We start from the raw sequence: 27395 nt of genomic DNA on the forward strand, positions 1-27395 counted from the left end.
CTTTAGTAAATCAGTACCCTTATTATAAATGCGAAAGTGTGTCTGTTTGTTGGTTTATTGGTTTGTCCTTCAATCACGTCGCAACGGTGCAACGGATTGACGTGATTTTTGCATGGGTAATGGCCGAAGACCTGGAGAATGACATATGCTACTTTTTATTCCGGAAAATCAAAGAAATCCCACGGGATTTTAAAAAACCCAATTCCTCGCCGACGAAGTCGCGTTCATCAGCTGGTAAATAATATTATTGAAATTTAAGGGCTGCCAGAAGAAATCTCGCCAGTACATATAATTACCTAATTGTTCTTTGGGCACGTCTTTTTCACTGGACCTACCTATAGAAACTTATATTTCAGATGTTAGGTAATTGAATTAACATTCTTACAAACTACTCGAAACATTTAGCGCGCTTTAAATGCGCTGTCCTGTCTGTCTGCAATCACCGTTAGAATAATATTAGGACTTCTGATGAACCTACTTTTACCTGAGGCGATCCTTTTCCGTATGCGTACCTACGCGCTTGAGTACCGAGGCAGTCCCAAACTCCCAACATTATTTTGAAGATATTTGGGAAGGTATAGTCTCATAAAAATACACTAAATAAGGCAAAAAGACTGATATTTTGGAGTTGTTTTCAGAGAAGACATGGAGAAGGTGAACATCAAATTCCACGACAACGACACGGTGTCGTACCAACACAACAAGATCCTGCGCTTCGTGCCCGAGCTGTCAGTGGACAAGACACAGAAGCTCGTTGTGCCCAACATACCGCTATTGGTTAGTACATCATCATCATCAACCCATCGCTGTCCCACTACTGAGCTTCTCTCAGAATATGAAGGAATTCAAAGTCTGCTACGCTGACCCATTGCGAATTTTCAGACTTCACACACCTTTGAGAACATCATAAACAACTCTCAGGCATGCCTCCTCACGATGTTTAAATAGTTAGACCATTTTTATAACGGGGTCTATCTCAAAAACTAAACCAGTCGTGAATATGAAATTTTGGTATATTATATACTGTATAAAATAAAGTATGTGTGATAAAAGAATTTCAAAATTGTATTGGCCACACCCTATTTATTGTCAATCTTTAGTTTAAGCAAGTCCCAAAGTTTTTTGTATTTTTTCCAAAAAGTTATAATTTTCCCAGCGCTTTCCTTCCAGACGGTGACGTCATTCTCGCCGAACCTCCCGACCTGGCTGTTCAACGTGCTGGTGACAGGGCTGGCCATCACCTACCGCGACAGAAGCAAGCCCTTCGTGCAAATCACGGCTGAGGAACTGGTCTTTGGGTGAGTGGAAACCTCATCATCACTTTCTAATCTTAAGAGCTTCCGAGACGGTCAAGTGGCTTGACATCAAGCACATAGAATTGTTTTGAAACCGCCGAGTGAAAAGAGCAACCGCCGAGTTTCTTGCTGGTTCTTCTCGGTAGGAAAGGCATTCCGAACCAGTGGTAGATGCATCCGACGATTCGAAAGCACTTGTGAAAGTTTACTTGAATAAAAAAGATTTTTATTTTATTTTTGTTTTATTTTGCTTGATCAATTATGATGAATTTGCTTATTCAAGCAAATGGCACTTTTCTCATATCTCGAACTCGGACACGAAAGTCGCTTCAAGCAAAAATATAGAATCGCATCAATCACACGTCAAGCCTGTAAGTAAATTCTTGGCTCAAGCTCAAACAAACTTTGCAAAAGGTCAAAATGCTTGACCCGAGCCATTGATGTCGGAAGAATCTAAGATTTTATATAGCTATGTGGTTGTTAGAATCTATTTGGTTGTTATAGTTGCTGATTTGACTAAAATATGCTTTCTAATTTCCAGGTATTTGTTCTGAGCTAATTTCTAATTCCATGATGTTTCAGTTACGACGATCCGCTGGTAACCCTCGCTCACTACTTCTACCCTAAAGGAAAGCGACCGAATAGCCAAATGGGGTTATTACTTGCCGTAAGTCAAAACACATCACTTTGCATGAACCTTGATGGTAACTTAGAGCCTCGATAGCTCAACGGTTAAAGGAGTGGACTGAAATCTGAAAGGTCGCCGGTTCAAACCCCCTTCGTTGCACTATTCTATTGTCGAACCTACTCCTAGCACAAGCTTAACCCTTAGAGGGGAAAGTGGAATATTAATCGGCATAATTTTGGCTAATATTCTTTAAAAATAAAAGAAAAAAACTTGACTGAACATAATTTTGGATCTGGCAAACAAAAACGGTATAGTTACACTTCTGATTAAAATACTATTCTTACTTTAATCTGATTTTGCACTTTCGGTTCCGATAAATTTTAATCGGAAGTTATATCGGAGGTTGAATCTTATTTAAATCCGATTGTTTTTATTTTACACCCAGGTATGCACCTACGTATAATATTTTATTATCAGTAATATCAATGTGAAAGTGTTTTTGTTTGTTAGTTTGTTGATTTATTGGTTTGTAATTCCATCATGCCACCACGGAGCAACGAATCGACATGATTTTTTACATGGATATAGTTAAAGACTTGGAGAGTGATATAGGCATTTATTCAATCTTACTAGCCACAGTTAGTAGTTGATGCCCGTGACTTCGTCCGCGTGGATTTAGTTTTTTTTAAGCCCGAGGAAACTCTTTAACTTTCCGGCATAAAAAGTAGCCTATGTCCTTCCCCGAGATGTAAGCTAACTCAGACCAAATTTCATCAAAATCGGTTAAACTGTTGGGCCCTGAAAAGCTAGCAGACAGACAGACATACTTTCGCCATACGAGTAGATAGCTTTCGCATTCATAATATTAGTGTATTTATTAGCTATTTTATAACTCATAAAATATTTTTTTATGAGTTTTGATAACCAATAAAAATATGATTCAAATAAGTATCAAAGTTTACGAGACGTCCAAAGTCGTACCAGTACGCGTAGTACAAGATTTTACGTCTCACCAAACCAAACCAAATTCGAGAGTCGAAATACTTCCGCGTTACAGTAAACTGGATCTTAAGAGCCTTGTTTTAAAGCTCAAGTTTGTCTACACTTCTACAGCCAGCGCTCCAAGCGGAAACATTGCGAAATTAAAATCAGTGGCATTGAATATTTGACTTCAATTCAAGACTGTTTAGGTCCATTTTACTGTAACGCGGAAGTATTTCGACTCTCGAATTTGGTTTCGTTTGGTGAGACGTAAAATCTTGTACTACGGGTACAGAGGTGCAATTAGATAAGTTTACCGTTTTAAAGTAGGTAAATGGAATTCAAAAAAAATTGATGGATCTTCTAGATTTTATGACTTTAATATAAATAACTCTAGATAGGTACCCGTTTAAGATTAGCCCGCTTACTACGTCGTCACTTACCACTATGTAAGATCACAGTCAAGGGCTAACTCATAATAATTGAGTAAAACACACAAACCGACTTTGGGCTTCGCCGCAGTTGGGTAAAAAGGGCCTACGTGGCTCCAAGCTTCTACGCCGTAGCGGTGTACTACGTGTATAGAGAAAATATAGCACCAGGTTAAGCGTCTTCAAATATTTGTGACTATAAGTGAAAAATCTATAGAGCAAACTATGACTTTGCTTAGACTTAAGACAGTGTTAAAACGAGACAGAGGTATATCTCTCACATAAATGTGTCTCGTTTTAACTCAATCTTAATTCTTAAGTCTGAGCAAAGTCAAAGTGCGCCCTATAGATCTCAACCTGAGACTGGCTCATTCATCTAGTGGCTATCAAATTCAACTGAGGGTGACGAGGTCCTAGGTTCGATTCCCAGGTTGGACCCAAAATAGTGTAGGATTTTCCTATCGAGAAATTCTCATTACTAGACCGGAGTCAATAAGTTGTCAGTGTTTCACTCATATTCCTCGGAAAACAAGTAAATGCGTGGGTCCTACGCCTGATCTCTCCCCGATCGTGTCGGATTGCTATCCCATCGGACTATGAGAATAAGGGAATAGAGAATGCACTTGTGTTCCATTGATTCGATGAGTGGTCAAAGGGATAGGATACCGGGGTATACGGGAGGGAACTTTGAAAGATATTTGGCTCAACACTTCCGAGTTATCCATGGGTTCCCAGATCCTTCCACATACTATTTAGGTACTTATACAGACTAAAATAATGTGTTTTATATTTTTTCAAGAGAAACGGCACTTTAGAAGAAGTGCACACGATCAACACCGGCCAGCGGTTGGACAAGTTCGGTTACTTGGACAAGCTCAACGGATTGGACCACCTACCGTATTGGAGGGATAGCCCTTGCAACAATATCAAGTAAGTAGGACTTATTTTACCAACACGATACAAAAAGTAGGGTGTTATAGGTATCTACAGAGTTTCATTTTATCATTTACCTAGACATGTCACAAAATCTCATACACAGCTCATGATTGTAAATAAGAAGATGTATGTCCAAACTCGGTCACCCATCTAATTACCGACTTGATTCAATGTTGCTTTAAAACCACAATTGATTGATATGTGCTGTTGAAGTTAGTCCAAACGGGAGCGGAGATATTTTTGTTTTGTAGGACATACCTCAGAGGTGGTTCCATTTCAATTTGGTAAAGATCTGATGAATATCTTCAGAGATGGAGAACGGAACTCCTCAATGGATAAGAGTAAATTGTTCGTGATCAGTGTAATAGCTTTGTAAACAGTAGGTTTTTAACCAGGCATAGGACATTTTTAACCTACTTCAGAAAAAGAGGAGGATCTCAATCCAACTGTATGTTTTTTTTGTATGTTTTTTTACGCGATTTCTCCGTCAAATACGAACCGATTTTGATGAATCTTTTTTGTTTAATAAACCCTTCCATTCTGAGAGGAGAATCGTAACCGAAATGATGATGATGGTAATGAAACTCATTTTAACACAAATTATCACTAAATAGTTCTGGTGTTATTTAATTAGTCAATGTACTAAACTTATGAGTCTGTGGCTAATTCCGTTTTACACAATCTCTAAACAAAACTAAAATGACACATCTAAATCTATTGCTATTCCCTTGTTGCTTGCGGAAAAGGATAGCACTAGATTGAGACCTATTAATTTAGTTTAGTTTAGAGATTGTGTACAAGAGAATCGGCCAATGCTTATTTTATGAGGATTGTAAAGTTGTAAGGAAACGATTTATTGGTAGGTAGTAGGTACTCATCGGTAATATGAGACAGTATTTGTTATTAAACAAGGACAATGGATATAATATTTTACACAGAAACAGTTTATGTCAACGAATGAACAAACAGACAATGACAAAGTCTATATAAATACAAAAGGATCCTGAGAAATCCATGATTAAATCATAAGTTACCTACGTTATTTATGGAAGTAGGCACATACTTAGTTTTTAAATCTCTATACCTATAAAAAAATTAATCGCTGAATGTGTTGCTGATCGCAAATCTCGAGAACAGCTGAACCTTCTTCTCTTCCTCACCTTATCCCACGCTACGTGGGGTCGGCACAACATCGAGAACAGCTGAACCTATTTCACTTATACTTTTTTTATAATATTCCTTGAAGTACGAGGATGGTTTGATGGAGAAAAATTTTAAAAATTGCCTGAAAAAAATATCGACTGTTAGGCGGTACTAAGTTCGCCGGGTCAGCTAGTTTCAAATAAATTTAAAAACTTCTATTTTTGCCAGCTCTCTTCTTGGGTACAAATTAAGTACAATGCCTCGCTGCGGTGCTGTCGACTACTGTTTTAGATTTTATTTTATTTGTTTTAGTTTTAATTAATTGTTGTTCATTTTTACTTTTATAATAGATTCAAATAAATTATGTTTATTGAAGTTGGAATTGTTATGTTACCCTTGTCAAAAGTAAATACTTAATTAAAATATTCTGACTTATATTAATAAAAAAAAAATAACACAATTCTATTAAATAAACTTAAATCTAAATTAAAAGTACTTAAAAATCTAAATATATAAAAGGAAAAGGTGACTGACTGACTGACTGACTGACTGACTGATCTATCAACGCACAGCTCAAACTACTGGACGAATCGGGCTGAAATTTGGCATGCAGATAGCTATTATGACGTAGGCATCCGCTAAGAAAGGATTTTTGAAAATTCAACCCCTAAGGGGGTGAAATAGGGGTTTGAAATTCGTGTAGTCCACGCGGACAAAGTCGCGAGCATAAGCTAGTATTAAAATAAAACATACAAACTTGAATAAACCTTACCAACTTAAAATTAAACGTCGTCAAAAAGTCCGCCCCTGGTTGCCCCTGGGCCAAAGGTGCCCATTAAGCTGGCACTATTGCCACGGACAAGCTTTGGACCAGGTAGGCTTATTGGTTAATTAAAATATACTTACTTAATCAATAGTAAATCAAAATAGCTCTATAATTCTTAAAAACTAAGTGACTATTTTGGTTGTCTTTTAACTTTAATGACAATTTGCGCCCGAGCACAGGGTGTTTCTCAATAAAGCAGGAGAGTGTTCTGAGCAGATTTTCAACCTTAATCCACCCTCCTTTCTCTACAACCGCACCGCGCGCCACTGTTGATCCGTCCCTTGAATAAACCCATGTTGAAATCTAGTGGGAACACCGTTGAAGGGAGTGCGTGGAAAAAAGGATCTGGCACAACGGGCGGTCGAAGTGCTCCAGACACCCAGGACCAGGTGGTGAGGCTAAAATTGCTTAAGGTGGCGTGCGGTACCGTCGTTGATAGTCAAAGTAAAAGTCAAATATTTTATTCAAAATAGGTACTAAAAATTACAAAGTCAAAGTCAAAGTCAAATGATTTATTCAAAATAGGTAATAAATTACTTTTATTGATGGTCTGGTATGGTGTTAGATTTGTAAGATATAGTGGTGATAATTATTACGCAAACTTAAAACTAAAGCTACGAGGGTTCCAAACGCGCCCAGGTCTGAGAAGAGCCCACAACAAACTCAGACGGGTATTCTTTTTATATCACCACTTTACAAAATTATTGAAACTTATTAGAACTATCACAAAGTCGTTAAGCAACTCATTCCCAAGCTTGCTTATCATCTAAATAATCCTTTACATTGTAATAGGATTTTTCAATTAGTTTACGTTTTATGAAAACTTTGAACTTGTTGAGAGACATCTCCAATATGTCTTCTGGAAGCTTATTATAGAAACGTATGGAATTACGAGCAAATGAATTGCTAACTTTACTGAGCCTAGAGGCGGGCATACAAGTTTATTTTTATTTCTAGTATTTATATTATGACAGTCACTTTTACACACTATACTGTTACACTTTTTGATGGTCGGTAGTTGGATTTGTAAGATGATTAAAACTAAAGCTACGATATTCAGTTGAAATGGAAACTCTTTTGCTCTTTCCAGGGCCTCGGAAGGTTCCTTCTTCCCTCCGCCAGCCACTACGAAGGACAAGACGGTGTACGTTTATGACAAGGACCTGTGCCGCATCATGCCGTTTACTTACAGGAAGGATGTATACAAAGATGGTAAAGTATACCATACCATTCATGGAGACGGAAATTATTTGCTTTTCCGTAAAATACTAACTCCCTATTATATGTATATACCTACCTATAAGCGCTTTTGACATTTGAAAAAAGTCACTGATTTGACTCGTTATCAAATCATCATCATCATCATGATCAACCCATCACCGGCTCACCACAGAGCACAGCTCCTCTCATAGTGAGAAGGGTTTTGGCCATAGTCTACCACGCTGGCCATGTGCGGATTGGTAGACTTCACACACCTTTGAGAACATTATGGAGAACTCTCAGGCATGCAGGTTTCCTCACGATGTTTTCCTTCACCGTAAAGCAAGTGATATTTAATTAATTAAAACGCACATAACTCGGAAAAGTTAGAGGTGCGTGCCCGGGATCGAACCCCCGACCTCCGATTAGAAGGCGGACGTCCTAACCACAAGGCCAATAATAATGAATGACAAGCTGAAAAAAAAAAACGTAGCTGTTCATTCTCGTCCAACAGAGCAAGGCAAAAAAAAAAAAAAAAAAGAAAGCAAGCCATGTCAGCTATAAAAGGTCTCCGATCATCATGTCGGAGGACAAAAAAAGCGGACACACAAAAAAAAAAAAAAAAACCACTAGGCTATCACAGCTTCGTTATCAAATACCGTATTATAATTATCTGTAAAGATTTAAGACAGTTATCCTCGTCTAGTGACCGGGCGATCTTTTGTAAATCTTACAGACTTGTTGTTTGGTTTTAATCTCCTGGTGTTTGCAGGCATCCTCACAGGGCTGTACACGCCGCCCAGATCCATGCTGGAGGACGCAGACATCAACCCTGACAACAAGTGCTACTGCCAGGGGGAGAAGTGTCCCCCCAGAGGCTTGCAGAACATCAGCCCGTGCCAGTACAGTGAGTACTTGCTAGCCCACCTTTATTTTGTATTTTTATTTATTTTATTTATAGACTACTACAGGATGCCCGCGACTTCATCCGTTTAATTTAATTTAATTTAAAACAACTTTATTGTTACTAAAATTACAGAGAGTAAGAATACAGGATACACTTAAAAAACAAAGGGCGACCTTATCACTAAAGTGATCTCTTCCAGGCAACCCATACTTAAGAACTTATAGAACTGTAAGACGGGGAGTCGCAATGTAGTTATAAATATATATATATATATATATATATATATATATATATATATATATAGGTATACATAAACATACACTCTAATAGGTACATACTATACAACATAATGTTATATAGTATAATATAATACAATATATACATATATATAAATAATATATAAAATCAATGTAATATAATTAAACAATAATACATAGCTAACTGTACATATTCTTATCGCAGAAAATCGTTATGTTTTATACGTTATGGTTTATGAAAAATCTTTGCTTTTCCGGGATAGAAAGTTGCCTATGTTTATTTCCTGGACGCAAACTACCTCTGTACCAAATTTCATATAAATTGGTTAAACGGTTGGGCCTTTAAGAATCCCGTGGGAACTATTTGAATTTTCGGGATAAAAGTAGCATCCTTTGGTAGTGTCCTTCTCAGGGATGCAAGCTAACTCTGCACCAAATTTCATCAAAATCGGTTAAACTGTTGGGCCGTGAAAAGCTAGCAGACAGACAGACACACTTTTAAATTTATAATTTTAGTATGGATATGGATGAGTACTGAAATATAGGTACTTAGTGATTCTTGTATTAATTTCAGACGCGCCAGTGTACCTCTCTTACCCTCACTTCTACGACGCCGAACCGTCTCTTCTAGAAGGGTTCGAAGGTCTGCAGCCGGATGAGAAGAAACACGGCAGCTACATTCTGCTACAACCAGTAAGTGTAACTAATACAATGAGGAATCACCCCTCCCCTCCTATCTCCAAAACGCGCCTATTTTGAAATGATAGACATACATAAATAATCCTTTTTGTAACGTTTATTTTTCTTGAACATAATTTTTAGATATTTGTTGTGATTTTATTTCATTTACTTCTTGAGATTTTGATTATTCAATAGCAATACCGCCCAGAAGTTCTTATATTTTATAGACATATACGTTACGATTTTAGTATCGTGACTTGTAAAAATATTTCTACTGAATTTATTCAAATCAAGACTATGCCAAACAGCCCGATCTGTCCAGTAGTTTGAGCTGTTCGTTGATAGATCAGTCAGTCAATCAGTCATTCAACTTATCCTTTATTTATACTTATTTAGAGTAAAGTGAAAATTAAAGCTACCTTGATCTAATTACTGTACAATTTGTGTACAAAATATCATGCCCGCCTGAAATGGTGCCAAGAATACTATCTGCATTTCCGCGCTGGACAGCCAGGCTGATTCTTTTATGTTTGCTCTTAGAAAATTGGCGTCCCCCTAGAGGCGCAAGTGCGGGTCCAGCTCAACCTCAAGGTGAATCGCGCCAACATCAGAGTCAACGACATACACAAGTTCCCCGACATCATGTTCCCCGTCATGTGGGCACAGGAGGTAAGCTATATACTATGCGTACAAAATGTCTTCTCACGCGCCATTTTATGTGTCAATTATCATGTCAAAAGTACGATTTTAGTCCTTTTTAGGGTTCCTACTTCACTTTGTTCCACTTTGTTATACAATGAACTAAAAGCTTAATTTGCTATAATCCGCTGGAACAGGTCGAATCTGTATGATGCAACATGCAGCATGCGAAATGCACCGCCCGCCCTCCCACTGCTAAACATGCAGGAAGAAGCAACCACCATGCAAGCAATACGCACCACCACACAAATCCCAAACACACTCGACGCACGTTTCGCCCCGACACCGGAGCATTCTCAGGAGATGTAGACTTACAATGCACAATTGCCTGAGGATGCTCCGGTGTCGGGGCGAAACGTGCGTCGAGGTGGTGGTGCGTATTGCTTGCAAGGTGGCTGCTTCTTCCTGCATGTTTAGCAGTGGGAGGGCGGGCGGTGCAGTTTGCATGCTGCATGTTGCATCATACAGATTCGACCTGTTTCAGCGGATTATAGCAAATTAAGCTTTTGGTTCATTGTATATCATGGACTTCCGCAAAGTAACGCCTACTTCTATACTTATAACATTCCACTTTGTTGTCTGTCTGTCTGTCAAGACGCTACAGAGTACTTCCCGTTGAACTAGAATCATGAAATTTGGCAGGTAGGTAGGTATTATAGCAGACAAGAGGTAAAATCTGAAAACCGTGAATTTGTGGTTACATCACACAAAAAAAATTGTGGTCATGAACTAATAATTAGTTTTTTCAATTTTCAAAGTAAGATATATGTAACTATATCAAGTGGGGTATCATATGAAAGGGCTTCACCTGTGCATTCTAAAACAGATTTTTATTTATTTTTATGCATCACTGTTTTTGATTTATCGTGCAAAATGTTAAAAAAATACGACTGTATGTACCTAGTACGGATACCTCGGAGTCTTGTTTTATCAAGTCTGGCTTTATGAATAAATCGCTATAAAGTTCAAACTTGTAGCGTGTCAAGGTTGAGAATAATAAGAATGATTAAAAAATCAGGAGCACTTTACAACAGGCGAATGTACTTATCGTACGTCAAAATTCGTTGTGTTCACTCATCCGACCCGAGTCCGTGAAAATACGTTCCTTTTTGTTCTGTATGACATATGTCGTAGATATTGTTTATGTCCGTATTTTTACGTATTCGGATCGGATGAGTGCGTGTTCGCTGTTACTGATAGAACTATGATTTAGGTAAAAAACATTACTTTTAAAAGGGGAGGTTTTTTAATTCACTCGTATTTTATTGTGACTGATATATACTTATTTAAATGTCTTTTTCAGGGCATCGATGGTGTATCCACATCAATTTGGCGATGGATCTTCTTGGGCACTAGATTTGGTCCAATCGCCGCCCCAATCATTTCCTATTCCCTCATAATAATCGGCCTCGCCATATTAATAAATGTTTTTATTAAAGCATACAAAGATTTCGTCGTCGGCCAAGACTCTTTAGAAATAGTCGAGTTAGGGAGGGAAACTATTAGACGTGGATCGACTTTAATAATAAACAGTTCGAAGATTATTAATAGTAAAGAAGCTTCATACCAACCTTTATATACTAAGTCTAAGAAAAATAATAAGACGAATACCTCAAATACGAGTAAGTCACATAATATAACTTTACCGAGAGGCAGTAAAGAAAAGCTGCAAGAATTAAATTTTATTAATAAAGCAGAAAACTTAAGCTCGAGTTTAGATGAACTTAAGTTAATGTTAAATAGAGATTTTGTTAAATCTCACTTTTCCGAAGCGGAAAGGGAATCGTTAATTCGTTCTGACAACACGTTTATAATGTCGGAACACAGAAGAAGTAGAGTTTTTCAAGACTATAAAATACCGGAGGACTATTATTGATTTGAAATTATTGTTTTAAGTGTTTTGCTGTTTGTTTGTACCTAATGGTTGAAATGTGTTGTAGTGAATTTTGGCTCTAAGATGGAAAGAGATAAAACTGATAGGTATTTTTATTATCGTCCAACTTTTGATAATTTTCTGTACTCCTACGCTATTTCAAGAGTCAATCGGTATCGCCGGGATTGTCGGTCGATATTTTCAGACTATTTTTATACGGTATTAAATGAGTTTGTGATTTAAAGACTATTTTATCGCAACATTTTTATTAATAAAGTCTGTTCACATATAAATTTTCATCCATCTAACCAAATTTGAAATGAAAAGTTCTTTCGAATTTTTGGTCATTCTGGTGATGGTCAATTTTCCGAAATCATATTAACTATGTAAAACTGGGTTTTGGGATCTGTGATTTCCTATTATAGTATTTTTTCTATGTACTTAATTTCGGGTGATATCTACTGGTAAGTTAGTCCAAACATTTAGTTCGCTCTGAGTTTTTGAACAACTTGAACTAAAATTAGACATCCATTTGGCTGATGCGATGACATAATTATGTGTTCAAGCGAACCGAAAATGTACATAAATGTTACATTAGAAATTATATAATAGGTATCGATAGAAATGTGAACTGTTTAAAATATTATTTCCTACTTAAAGAATGGTCGTATAGAAATTTCCAAATAGATACACTACCAGAATTATGCAGAAGTAAATAGGTAAATATATAATAAAATGCACCATCCGCAACTACTTTTTGGCTTGAATAAAATTATCCACTAAAAAAGCAATAAAACGGTATAAAATGCTGCAAATTAAAATATTTTTTGCTTTCATTATATTATTCAACTTATTGGAAATTTCTATGTGAACAGTCTTTACATCGTTTTGCGTTTCCAAAGATGACAAATAACAAGTAGGTAAGCACACTTTCAAAAAATAAAAATTATTATTTTTTACATATACAATTCATGAACACTTCTCCACACATGTGTAAAATTTTTAATAATTTTATTATAAAAATTTAGATTTATTTATTGAAAAAAATAATGAAGTTACCCACTCTACCAATGTATATTTATGTACAATTTAAAATAGATATTTACAGTGTAAAGATGTTCAAATATGTAGGTTCGTTTAAGTTTACCATCCAAACCGAAGCAAGTACAACACGCCGGAAATATCTGCGAACCTGGCGTAGTGACGTCATACAACGCACTTGCGTTGGCACCGGTACTGGTTAGGTGAAAACGGGCGAGCTGCGGAGAAGCGCGAGGGAAAGCGCATTCCAGCGAGGTGCGCAGATATTTCCGACGTGTTGCACCTAGGTGGACACATAACTCCATAATTTATCAGTTTTTTTAAAGTAGTATAAATAATAATCTACAGGGGAAAGAAAAACTTTTACATTAGAAAAGTAAGTAGGTGCCTATTATAAATTATGATAAGGAGCATATAAAGATTATGCAACGAATTTTTTTAGGGTGGGATTTTTTCCTAACTATTTTAATGGAAAAACTAAACTGAGAATGCTGGAAAATTTCACTCAGTTACGTTACATAACATACTTGTATGGTCAACAATATACACCAGCCCGTCGTCAGCTTCTACATTGTGACGTTGTAAATTTTGAACTACTAATTAGCGTTTCGCTTTTAATAAAAATCAATTTTGTTCAAAGTATGTTGGTGCCACCTAGCATCAAGGTGCAGAACTACGCGTGGGTCGATGTTCAGAGTTCATTCGAGCCACAATAGATGGCGTTTGCTTCGTTGTCAATTGTCGTAAAAATAAAACAAAATAATTAAATAAAACCATAATATCATTTGTTTATTGTTAAGTCATTAACAAAACGGTTCTTATAATATATCCTTAGGTTCCGCAAATATTCAAAAATGAATTGGCTTCATGATCAAACTAAATGAGAGCGGCCACACTCGGGTTGCGTCTGGCAACACCGATTGGTGAGATTTAGAATTTTTCTGGAGTCAACATGTGAAGACGAATTTTTTCGTTCCAGGAAAATCTCACTCCTTTTCGCCCATGGCTTCGCCTGGGAAAATACAATAGTTATAAATTTAGTCATCCTAACGTATTTCAATGTTTCATCAATTATGTTCCAGTTATTTTACCTTCCCAAATAAATGAGGATAATGGGTTGTGGGTGGACTCCTGAAAACCATTGGTGGCCAGGAGTTCAATAGGGTTTTCCGTTTGCGTTTCCGTTTGCGTTTCCGTTTGCGTTTCCGTTTTTAGTTTTCGGTTTTCGTATTTATTTCTTTTGCACATTCACGTTGGCAACTTAATTCTATGGATAAGACTTGGTGAAAATCTTTGTAATGAAACATTTCGGTTGTGAAGAATCAAGTTAAATCGAGTTTTGGGAGCTTGGCCGATGCCGTCCAGCTACCTTGCAGTCTTCGCACCTACAAGTAAGCAAATGTTTGTATCCTGGAACAGTTTAGTGAACCTTCTTAGTGTATGTGTACAGTAAGAACCCTGTCTTTACTACTGAGCTTTTATTTTGAAACAATTTTATGAATTTTACTGTGTCATTGTCTATTCCATGCCAATGGCATCTTAAATTTAAAACATAGATTTTATGTACTATCTACCTAAGGCATTCTAATGTATCTAAATTAAGTCTTGGCATTAAGCTAGAATAACTAAGCATTATTAGCCATCACTATGTATTAAGCGACCCCGGTAAAAGTTACATTAAAAACAATTTTGCCTAACATCTAGCAAATTTCATTTATAACACCTCATATACATTACAAGGGAGTCGACGGCTAGCTTCTATTCTTTACTAGGTAGATAGATCAAGTAAGTAAAATTATTATTTTCCTCTAATCTTTGTAAGGTGGTAGATTATTCCGTATCCGGGTATATTTCTATTCCGCCCAATTTACCACCCTTACAAATGGCGCCCGAACGTTTTTTTATATAGTTATTTCAGTATATTTTGAGAAATTTTGTAAATTTTATGAAATGTACTCCGCTGATTGTACAATTTTCTAAGTAGTGACACATTGCAAAGAGCACTAAGCTGTTTTTATGGTTAACTAACTAAATAATAACTAATAGTTAGAAATTTTGTTTGATAGTTTAAGTAATTTTCTGAGTATAGTCCAACATTGGTTTTTTTTTCTTATTTAATTAACACATTATAAATGGTGCTTATGCCGTTCAATTATGTTATTTGACTTACCTTTGAGGTGTATAAGTGAATGTTTGCCTTCAGTTTAGTAATAAACATTGCTTAACTGAGTTGTTGTTGGGTATTGCTTTCAATAGTAAGTACATCTTATGTTTGAAAATTCCGGTAACTTAGTATAATTAAAGTTTTGAAACGCTATGTGCCGTTAACTAGTTACACACATACATTTATAAATACTAAGAGTTACAACTTGTGAAACTAAATATATAAACTATATTCAGAGATTACATTAAGTTCAAGTATGAAGTTATGAACAATTTTTTTTCAGTGACTTGATACTTCATTATTTTGTTGAAATTTTGTTTAGAGCTGTGTTAAGGTTATGATAAAAGCTACTTCACACACAAAACATGTTAAGTTTAATTGAATGCTGGTAGTTTAAAGTGACATTTAGAAACAGATATTGTTGTATTTTAGGTTATGTGTTAAAAGTGTAAAGTAACAGCCATCAAACCATTGCACAATCTCTTTGTTTTTTTTTAAAGATAATATGCTATTCAGAGTTCATTGCAACTTTGTTGCCTGTTTACTTTTGTAATTGTAAAGGTTGTAACACACTGTGTACTCATAAAGGTGATACTGCACCTTACAATCATTTATTCAATTTTGGGAAGTTTATTTTGTTATATTTTGTTTACTATAGTAATAATATGTGCTTGTATTATTAACAATATTTTGGAATAGGAACATAATTGATAAAATAGTTAGGATAGACTTAAGAATATTGTTTTTGTTGTGTATTTTGCTTGTGTATATTTAATAGTTTAAATAACTTCTTTTGTGTTTGTGTTTAACCAATTTGTATAAGGCTAAACATAGACAGTTACACAAGCTCGATATTTTGTTAAATGTGTTTTGACTTAACACAATGGAACAGACTTTTGCCCAGTTTCATTCACTTTTGAAGGACGAATTGTGTTATGAGGTATCCATTCGTTCCGAAACTCCAGCACCTACAGTGCTAGGTTTAAAGAAACAGTTAAAACAATTAATTCAGGAAATTCCTTCTGAATCAATTTTAGAGACGGATTTCACTTCTGAAAGTGAGTTAGGGGTTATTACTAAAAAACTTCAAGACTTAGAAGATTTATTAAAAAAGTGTTCTGACACTAAAGATAGACATGCCCTCTGTAGGTCTAAAGCTTTAGCTTCACATTTGTACTTTAGAATTTTGAGAATACAGTGTTCCGAACTCAGCTTAATAAGTAGGAAGAGTGAATTACATACAAAGTTGCAGAGTTTGATTTCCAGATTAGATGCTGACAATGAGTCGTCTCACGACGAATCACTGGATTCCGAGAGTACCGCCGTTGACTGCACTGGTGATAAAAATGTTGCCAAGTGGAAGTTACATTTCAACGGACAGGGTGATCCGCGCAGTTTCATCGAACGCGTTGAGGAATATAAAAGATCTTATGGCGTTTCAGATGGAAAATTATTTGTTTCTGCATTTCATCTTTTTACAGGCCGAGCATTGTTATGGTACAGAGGCAACAAATGTCAAGTTTCGTCTTGGTCAGAATTGAAAACTTTATTTTTAGAGGAATTTGATGCAATAGATTATGACTACAGGTTGCTAGGTGAAATTCGAGCAAGAACACAAGGCTCTGAAGAACCTGTGTCTATCTATTTCGCTGTAATGTTTGGCATGTTTTCAAGGTTGTCAACACCACTTTCCGAAGAACAAAAGTTACAAATTTTATTACATAATATTCGCCCTTTTTACTCAGAACAATTAGCTCTTGTTGACATTAAGTCTGTCGCAATGTTGAAGGAAAAGTGTCGCAAACTAGAGGCTGCGAGGCAGCGTTCCGCCTTATTTTCTGAGCCTACTAACAGTAAGGCAACTTTAAGTTCAGAGTTTGCTTACAAACAAGTGACAAAACAGATAAACACACTTTCAGTCACACCTGCACCTAAGGTTGATACAAGTAAAGGCACTGATTTTACGAAAACAAATAAACAACTATGTTACAAGTGCGGCAAGGGTAACCATTCCTTTAAATTTTGCAGGACAGTTCCGAAATTTATTAGATGTTTTTCGTGTGGACGTCAGAACTTTACAGTAAAGACATGTCCAAGTTGTAGTAAAAAGGCGATTAGTAAACCCGCTCCGGACAAAAATTCAAAAAACTAATTAGTAAGAACTGTGCAGAGACACAAGTAAAGAACTTGGTCATTAACAACAAAACATCCCTTTTACCTGACACAGTTCTGTATTCAGTGGATAAACGAGACTTTAGGCCACATTTAAAGGTTTTTGTTGACGGTTTTGAGATTACAGGTTTACTAGATTCCGGTGCTTGCGCGTCAATTTTGGGTAACCAGGCGCACAAGGTTTTTTTGAGATTCGGTTATAAATTGCATAGCAGTATTGATACCACATTTTCAGTGGCAAATGGAGACAAACTTGATTGCATGGGTTATATGTTTATTCCGATTACTTATAATTCCGTAACTCACATAATAAAATTTTTTGTAGTACCCTCTATAATAGCGGATGTTATTTTTGGCTGTGACTTTTGGAAAACATTTCAGTTAGCCCCTGGCATTTTTGATAATTTAGAATTAATTAAGGCACCTTCTCAATTTTACAATATTTGTGCGATTGATAATAAACAAATTCATACCATCACTTCTTTTGAAAACTTATCATCTCAACAGAAAGAATTAGCCCAGTCTGTAGTAAATAAATTTTTAGATATTTCTTCAGAGAAAATTGGTTTGGGTAGAACAAAATTAATTGAACATGTTATTGACACCGGTGATGCCTTGCCAATAAAAATAAAACAATATCCACTTTCTCCCGAAAAGAAGGAAGCTTTAAGTAAAGAGTTAGATAGGATGCTGGAAATGGACGTAGTTACTCCGAGTGAAAGCCCTTGGAATAACCCAGCAATTTTAGTGAAAAAGGCAAATGGAGACTGGAGATTTTGCCTAGATTGCAGGAAATTAAATTCAGTGACAAAGGGGGATTCATACTCAATACCGTACATTCCACAAATTCTAGATAGCTTGAAAGAGGCAAGGTTTTTATCATCGATTGATTTAAGTTCAAGTTTCTGGCAAATTCCGTTAGCTAACGACTCTCAGGAAAAAACCAGTTTTACAGTTCCTGGTAGAGGGTTATTCAAATTTAAAGTCATGCCGTTTGGCCTATGCGGTGCACCAGCACGACAGCAGAGGTTAATGGACCAGTTATTTAATCAAAATTTTTGTAGTGATATTGAAAATGGAATAGTATTTTGTTATATAGATGATATTGTTATTTGTTCTGCTGATTTTGAAACCCATTTAATTTTATTAAACAGAGTTCTGGATAAACTAAAAATGGCTCAACTATCCATAAATTTTGATAAATGTAATTTTTTTCGAAACTCTTTGAAATATTTAGGGTATATAGTGGATGAATTTGGTTTACGCACAGATCCTGGAAAAGTTGCCGCAGTTTTGAACTTTCCGACCCCAAAAACTGCACAGGAGGTAAAGATTTTCCTAGGCACTTGTTCTTGGTACAGGCGCTTTATTAGGAATTTTTCAACCATCGCTGCACCACTCAATAGACTAACGAGTAAAGGAAAGAACGCACCGAAATTTGAGTGGAGCGAACAGGCAGAGGTAGCATTTAATACATTGAAGAATGCGTTGGTAACCGCACCTGTTCTTGCGGTACCGAATTTTGAAAAACCATTCAAAATACATTGTGATGCTTCTGCATATGGTGTTGGCGGTATGCTGACGCAAGAAACCGATGGTTGCGATCATCCCATTGCGTATGTCAGTAGGAGCCTAAATAAAAACGAAAGGAATTACAGCGCGACGGAACGCGAGGCTCTAGCTGTGATTTTTGCAGTGGAGAAATTTCAGGCTTATTTTGGTTCCAAGCCAGTCACAATTATCACAGACCATGCATCCCTAAAGTGGTTCTTAAATTTAGAAAATCCCTCAGGACGACTCGCCAGGTGGGGTTGTAGATTATCACAGTATAATTTTGTTATCGAACATAGGAAGGGTTGTGATAATGTAGTTCCGGATACCTTGTCGAGACTCATACACGTAGATGTAGTTGGGGATCGTAATGATAACTCTAGTCAACAAGTTTTGGTAGATGACTGGTATGACAAAACATTTAATGGCTGTAAAATCAATCCAGCAAATTTTCCGAATTTTAGTATTTTGAACGATAAACTATATCGTTACAGTAAATGTAAATACCAGCTTCTCAGTGAGTTCGACTGGAAAGAGGTAGTCCACAAGAACGACATCCTTAGAATTATGCAACAAAACCATGCAGATGCAACTGCAGGTCATTTTGGTGTGTTCAAAACTCATCGCAGATTATCCCTCAGATATTTTTGGCGTGGTATGTATAAGGACGTGGTTGAGTACGTTAAGAATTGTGATACTTGCTCTGCGTATAAACACACGACATCAGCCACTCCAGGTCTGCTAGGGAAGCCTAAAGTCTGCGAGAGACCTTTTCAGGTCATTTCGGCTGATTTAGTCGGACCTTTGCCTAGGTCTAAATCAGGATTTACATTTCTTTTTGTGGTGACGTGTTGTTTTTCGAAATATACAATGTTGTTTCCGTTACGGCGTGCCACAGGTGCCGCTGTTGTTAAAGCGCTAGAGAATTTTGTATTTTTGAACCATAGTGTTCCAGAGACTGTGATTGTGGACAATGGGTCCCAATTTACAGGATCTGAATTCCGTAATCTCATTAAGCGTTATAATATTCCGAAATTACACTACACACCACTGTACACTCCGCAAGTTAACCTTGTTGAGAGGTACAATAAGGTTGTTATGACTGCTGTAGCCGCTTTTGTGAAAGATAACCACAGGTCCTGGGACGAAAACCTGTACAAGGTCCAGTTCGCCATAAACAGTGCGGTTAATGAATCCACTGGATTCTCCCCGTTCTTCCTTGTCCACGCTAGAGAACCGGTTTTAAATGGTTCCTTCTATAAGGACACGGATAAGGAGTACGAGGCCGGAATTCCAAGGGAGGAATACGCAGGAAAGTTTGGAACTTTGGAGGACATATTTGGTCAGGTTAGGAGAAATTTGTTTCAGGCTCATGCAGAGTATGCAACGCATTACAACTTAAGGCGTAGGTCTGCAAGCTATTCTGTTGGGGATATAGTGTGGAAAAAGACCTATCCACAAAGCGACGCTACAAATTTTTTCGCAGCTAAGCTGGCACCTAAGTATGAAAAGTGCAGGGTTGTCAAGGTTTTGTCACCTTTGGTTTACGAACTAGTTAGAGTAGCTGACAACCACCCAATAGGCACTTGGCATATTAAGGATATTAAGAAGTAGATATTTGCCATTACTTAGTTTGGTCTAAACTGTTTGAATATTTAAGTTATCAATATTCAATTAGGAATTTGAATGAGTGTAGTGATGTTCTGAGTTAACAGTTACATTACCATGGTTCAGTTGAGGATGAATGTAGTGGATGTATGTAGGGATGAATATGTGATGATTGGAATGCTTGTGGTAGACCAACCGGTAGAGAAAGTAAAAATGCAAATATCGTACTTTGGGGATAACGAAAAGGGGGGGTTTTGTGTTTTGTTTTCGTTTTCCTTCTAGATAATGGATCATTTCTGTTATTTTTTCCGATTCTGTTCCGAGATCTATTTTCTAGGAGAGTTATTTCGTTTTTTTTCTCATATTCCGATTTTGATTCGGTTTTATTTTTCCGAATGGGATAGAGAACGGTTGCCATATCAGATGGACCCGTTCACAACCAGATTTTCCGTATTTGTTGAGTAACAAATATTACGATGGTAGTTTAAAAGAGTGAACCACCGTAGGCCTAGACGCATTCTATCAGTCAGCTGAAGAATGATGCCAAGATGTTTCCACTCAAGTGTCTTAGACACCATGAAGTTTTTTTTGTATATATTCTTTTAGAAGTTAGGGTTGTGTAGTTAAGTATAATGTATAAAACCTTACACTGTTTTCAGTATATTTATTTTGTTAGACAATTTTCCTTGTTAGTAGTAGATGTGCGTTCACGCGTAACTTCTGTGTTTTTTTTGTTTGTTTCAGGCAAATTGTTAGTAGTTGTTGGATGACGCTGAGGGCAGCGTGGTTCAACCTGTTGAACCTTTTCGTAGGAGGGGAAGTATTGTGACGTTGTAAATTTTGAACTACTAATTAGCGTTTCGCTTTTAATAAAAATCAATTTTGTTCAAAGTATGTTGGTGCCACCTAGCATCAAGGTGCAGAACTACGCGTGGGTCGATGTTCAGAGTTCATTCGAGCCACAATAGATGGCGTTTGCTTCGTTGTCAATTGTCGTAAAAATAAAACAAAATAATTAAATAAAACCATAATATCATTTGTTTATTGTTAAGTCATTAACAAAACGGTTCTTATAATATATCCTTAGGTTCCGCAAATATTCAAAAATGAATTGGCTTCATGATCAAACTAAATGAGAGCGGCCACACTCGGGTTGCGTCTGGCAACACCGATTGGTGAGATTTAGAATTTTTCTGGAGTCAACATGTGAAGACGAATTTTTTCGTTCCAGGAAAATCTCACTCCTTTTCGCCCATGGCTTCGCCTGGGAAAATACAATAGTTATAAATTTAGTCATCCTAACGTATTTCAATGTTTCATCAATTATGGTGAGTGAAAAATCAAGTAATGTGGATTCGACAAAATGGCGGTTTGGTTAGAGAAAATCCTAATTTCATGATTTTCCCTTTCAGTTCCAGTTATTTTACCTTCCCAAATAAATGAGGATAATGGGTTGTGGGTGGACTCCTGAAAACCATTGGTGGCCAGGAGTTCAATAGGTGAGTTGTGTTTGATCGGGAAAATTCCACGTGTCGAAATTTTCACACAGCACAAATTATAATCTTGTTTTTCTTTGTTACAGGGTTTTCCGTTTGCGTTTCCGTTTGCGTTTCCGTTTGCGTTTCCGTTTTTAGTTTTCGGTTTTCGTATTTATTTCTTTTGCACATTCACGTTGGCAACTTAATTCTATGGATAAGACTTGGTGAAAATCTTTGTAATGAAACATTTCGGTTGTGAAGAATCAAGTTAAATCGAGTTTTGGGAGCTTGGCCGATGCCGTCCAGCTACCTTGCAGTCTTCGCACCTACAAGTAAGCAAATGTTTGTATCCTGGAACAGTTTAGTGAACCTTCTTAGTGTATGTGTACAGTAAGAACCCTGTCTTTACTACTGAGCTTTTATTTTGAAACAATTTTATGAATTTTACTGTGTCATTGTCTATTCCATGCCAATGGCATCTTAAATTTAAAACATAGATTTTATGTACTATCTACCTAAGGCATTCTAATGTATCTAAATTAAGTCTTGGCATTAAGCTAGAATAACTAAGCATTATTAGCCATCACTATGTATTAAGCGACCCCGGTAAAAGTTACATTAAAAACAATTTTGCCTAACATCTAGCAAATTTCATTTATAACACCTCATATACATTACAAGGGAGTCGACGGCTAGCTTCTATTCTTTACTAGGTAGATAGATCAAGTAAGTAAAATTATTATTTTCCTCTAATCTTTGTAAGGTGGTAGATTATTCCGTATCCGGGTATATTTCTATTCCGCCCAATTTACCACCCTTACAACATCGATGCAAAAAAAGCCGCTGAATTTTGATTTGTCGACTGTGCTTTCAGTAGAAATCAAGCCTAGTAGCCTAGCCTGTAAAGCAGTAGAAAGCGCAGCCGTACGAAATAACGTTGGTAACACAGAGGATTTTCCACTATGATTACAATGCGACAAGGCTATCTTGACGCATGGCGAAACTCGGAACTAACGTTGCCGTGTCCCCTTTGTTCTTGTTTGAATATTTTAAGCCTTTGTTTTCCAACAGCGAACAATCATTCAAGTGCTAAAACATTCCTGTCAATGTCATTCAAGTGCTAAAAAAGTCTTGTCCGTAGGTCTTGTCGCACTGTATATGCTTAAGAAGTATTTTGATATTAAACGATAGAGACAAAATGGATGCTCAAAAACCTTTACTATACCTAAGTCTTGTTATACAAACTTTCCAAATTATTGTTATTTTTTTTAAATGAATAGTCCTTATGAAAATTTTGCTCAATTTTTGTATGACGGGACCAATAATATAATGATTGGGATTTTTATAGCTAGGCCCACAAAACACATCGAATTTTGACATAGTTAGGTACATTATAATATTATTCTTAATCGTACGTCCAAATTCGATGTGTTTGCGTGTGCCTTTAGATTTAAACGTGTGACGAAAGGAGATGGTATTAACAATTATTTTACTTTATTGTATTGTTTGTGGCCCATTTATATTTTACAATCTTAGATATATTTGTCCTTCCGTTTGTAATGAATATAAATTACAAAGAATTAAGTAAATATGTACCTACCTACCTACTTATCGATAAAAAAAAATTGTCCAAAGCTAAAATAATCCTGACTTGTCCTACCCATTTTAATTTTATAGGTGGTCCAAATTTGGACCGCCTATAAAATTAAAATATAAATTATTACCAAAAAAATAAAAACCGACTTCGACAAACACTAAAAATTGAAAAATAATTTAATCTATTACCGAATATATTATGTATACAAGAGTTAATATAGTTCCATAATAATACTTTTTGGTGCCGGTGCCAATCCTTTCCAAATACCTCCTTTTTTTGAAGTCGGTTAAAAATACGGTAACATGCGTTTGAATCCAAAACGATTGATGCCGTAGCCACCATGCTAATTCCGACTGTGACGTCACATGGATTGAAGTTGTAATGTATTTCACTAAGAAAACACTGTTGTTTACCAATCCGTGTGACGTCATGACAGTTCATGAATTTAAAAAGATGGCGGGTAGTGCTTTCGCGGCGTTTGAAATGCAAAATTTGAATGTAATTAATTTTATTGCACTTATCGATCGAATAAAATTTAAGTATGTGAATTTTTTGGTAGTTTATCATCACTTTAGGATCAAATTAAGAGACTTTTCAAAGAAGAGTAAAACTCCCTATTAAGCTATGTTAATAAAACTATTATTTTTAATTGTCACAAACATTACAATGATGTAATGAAAACAAAAAGCTCATATTAAGCTTTAAACTGAAGACTTCGTACTAACATTAGTGATCTAATCTGCAAGGGGTAGGCAGTGTCGGAAGTGGAACACTGCGGATGGAATTTTTACATGAATACGTCTTCTAGTAAAAACCCAGCCAAGTGCGAGTCGGACTCGCGCACCGAGGGTTCCGTACCTTGGAAGGATATGTATAATTATTTTATTTATATAATGAATTATCTCTAACTGTAAATATAAGTTTATAATCTCAAAAAATATTTTTTGTGATTTAAACCATAAGTTATCGATTTTTTATTTTTTTCATTTACTTGTGCTATCAGCATGTTTCTACGGTCAACGGGCCGTATCTACCCTATACTATTGATTTATTTGAGAATGACAAACAAAATATTAACCTATGCGTCATTCAGGCCGTATGTTTAGATTGCGTTGACTTTTAAAAGCTTGATTTTTACAGCTCCAAGTGACTTTAATTAGTTTCTCCTTGATACCTCCACACGTTTCTGAGAAAAGGGGTCTTGACAGACAGATAGACAGACAACGAAGTGATCCTAGTTCCTTATTTTTAAGGCACGGAACCCTAAAAATCATGAAACGTACATTAACCCGTCATTACGTACGTAAAGCCGGGACAGATATTATATAAAAAGAACATTAATTAATAAATAGTACATGGCCCGTAAGCAAAGTAGAGGATACGATTTCCGAATAGGGAAAATTACTATTTCTAAATTGTCTTAGGTCTGCTAGTAGGATGCTTCATCCTACAATCAAAACGATACCCCTAAACGTTTTCTAGTAAAATTCCGTGGAGAATTGTTTATCTTATCGTAGGATTTTACCAAAAACTATAGGCAGTGTCTTTTTGCCGACATGGAGTGTTAATATAAGTTGGTACCTCTGTAAAACGTATTCAGGTAAAAATACCTAAAATTATTCCAGTTCGTATAAGAAAGGGTAGTAGGTAAGGTAAATTACTGTATAATGTAAAATGGTTAAACTTTGTAAATATTAAATTTAAGGTCGCAATTTTGTATTCAATAACTTGTTTATAATAAAAAAAATTAAACACGAAATTATTTTTAATTCGTACCTATAGTTCGCGACAGGTCAAGATGACAATCGGGCTATGAGACGGGGAGACGTCCCGCACCCCGCAAGTTACCTACGCTATCCCGCACCGGATTAACGCGGGGCTTGTGCTGGTGTGCAGGGCGTCCCCACCCCGATTGCCATCTCGACCTGTCGCGTACTATACCTATCCACTTTCTGTTTAGCACATTTTACCAAACTAGAAGCGAGAAAAGTGTGGACTCAGTAAATACACAGGTCGAATTGATAACCATTTTTTATAGTCGGCTTCGACTTCTTTATAGACTGGAAACGCTTCGCCATTTTTTCGCGATCGACCAGCTGATTCTCTTCTATGAATCTCCTCATTTGAACTCCTCCTCCTCCTCGTATGTACGTAGATTGAGAAGTTGGTGTAGATTTAAATAAAACAAAGTTTTGGCATGCGAAAAAGATTATATTTTGCAGCGAACTGTACATGACATTCTATCTATAGGATCTGTCAAATTTTTTAATACGAACCGATAAAAAATAGAACATGAAATCAATTTACTTCCTACCTAAATTATTCTTAGATTTTTGCTTTTCTTTGAAAAATATCGAGAGAACGCCGTCTTGTTACCCTCAAATAGGGGAATTTCACAAACTGGCAACACAGCCCCAAATTACTGTATGATTATGTCAGCATGCTCTTTTCTGCCGTCCTTTAAACTAAAGAACCTTAGCTGCAAAAAATGTTTTTGGGAAAGGAATGCTATTATAATTATGTAGGACCGAGGTTTTTAGTTTGGTCTTACGCAGCATTTTTAGAAACATTTTTGAAAATTTCCGCCTTTTTTGACGATAAACCCAAAGAATATCTTTTGCAGTTAACAACCTTTTAGTCAAAGGACGGCAGATTTAAGAGTATGCTGACATGATTGTAATAATTATTGTAGGGACATTGCAGTTTTTTTAAAATTTTAAACATTTGTGATTTTAGAAAGCAATTTCTCATAATTTACGAAAGATTTTTGTAAATATCAACACATTGGTTCTAATTTTAAAATATTGCTTAGAAACTTTGACAGATCCCACGATAGTTCGTAAGAATACAAAAAAAAACCATTATAGCGAGACTGTTTTTATTGACTAGTAAATTATTATGCCTTAATTATAATCAATAGGTATAATTAATCAACTTGAAACGTTATTCTAAAAGCGTTTTTTTATTCTCTATGGTATACTACACTGGACATTTCTTATTGGGACATGACATGAATTACGCTTTAGCGCCTCAATTTTTTTATTGAATAAAGGATGGATTATGCCAACACGTGGCGGGCGCGGGCCGTGCCACGTACAAGGCGCGGACGAGGCACGGATTCAAAACATTTTATATGAAGTTCATTCTTCACAGTGTAGCGCCCCTGCACGGACAAGGCACGCAAATAAAATATAGTCAAAAAAATATGCAGATTCAAATAAAATATGGTGAAATCGTAGCTAAAATTTCCTAATTTATGAAAAAAGACAACTTTACAGATATATAAATATTTAATTCTCACAAGTAGCTACGTAAATTAAAATTTTATACAATTTTAAAACTTTTTAAACTGGCATCATGGCTGCCTATTTTAGTCTAATCGCATTAAAAAAATGTTGCCAGCATAAGTTATCGCTTTCCCTACTACTATATTTTTTAATTAATTTACGTATAGGTACAGTATATTATTCATGTAGCATTATAACTAATGTCTTACTCTCTCATTTTAATTAACAAAAAGTGTAATTCATGTCATATGTCTTCTTTATTTTACTCAATGAAAGTCTGCCTTAAAATTAAAAAGTACGATTTTCAGTTAGTTTAATTTATATGAGCAATTTTATGTACAAATACAATTAATATCAATACAACATAATACAGTTAAATACCAGAAATATATAACTTAACTAAAATTTTAATAACTTAAAACTATGATTAAAGGTGACTAACACTAAATCAACTTTTTAATAATAAGACAGATGATTTATTAAAATATTATAATTATTTTATCACTAAGGGCCGAAATATAAATGCTACTTTCCATCGAGATTACAAAATTTTCCAATAAAATACCAACGATTTTTATAGAAAATAGTAGTGGATTTGTCATTATTAATACTCGACTTTTCTTTTATGAAACTCTGACAC

General features: G+C 35.9%; 1 protein-coding gene across 1 annotated transcript in view; it reads left to right on the forward strand.

Moving 5' to 3' along the window:
• dsb (debris buster) overlaps positions 1 to 13464 on the forward strand; it is an 89419-nt gene extending 75955 nt beyond the window's left edge. Inside the window, exons 5-13 of the mRNA XM_034972071.2 lie at positions 639 to 777; positions 1171 to 1298; positions 1878 to 1962; positions 4135 to 4265; positions 7331 to 7452; positions 8213 to 8347; positions 9179 to 9297; positions 9826 to 9954; positions 11288 to 13464. Of these exons, the coding sequence (XP_034827962.1) occupies positions 639 to 777; positions 1171 to 1298; positions 1878 to 1962; positions 4135 to 4265; positions 7331 to 7452; positions 8213 to 8347; positions 9179 to 9297; positions 9826 to 9954; positions 11288 to 11860 (1561 nt within the window). The 3' untranslated portion in view covers positions 11861 to 13464. The remainder of the gene's footprint in view (positions 1 to 638; positions 778 to 1170; positions 1299 to 1877; positions 1963 to 4134; positions 4266 to 7330; positions 7453 to 8212; positions 8348 to 9178; positions 9298 to 9825; positions 9955 to 11287) is intronic.
• The last annotated feature ends 13931 nt before the right edge of the window (positions 13465 to 27395 follow it).

This window comes from Maniola hyperantus, chromosome 9 (assembly GCF_902806685.2).
Source record: "Maniola hyperantus chromosome 9, iAphHyp1.2, whole genome shotgun sequence".
In the NCBI taxonomy this organism is placed as follows: domain Eukaryota; kingdom Metazoa; phylum Arthropoda; class Insecta; order Lepidoptera; family Nymphalidae; genus Maniola; species Maniola hyperantus.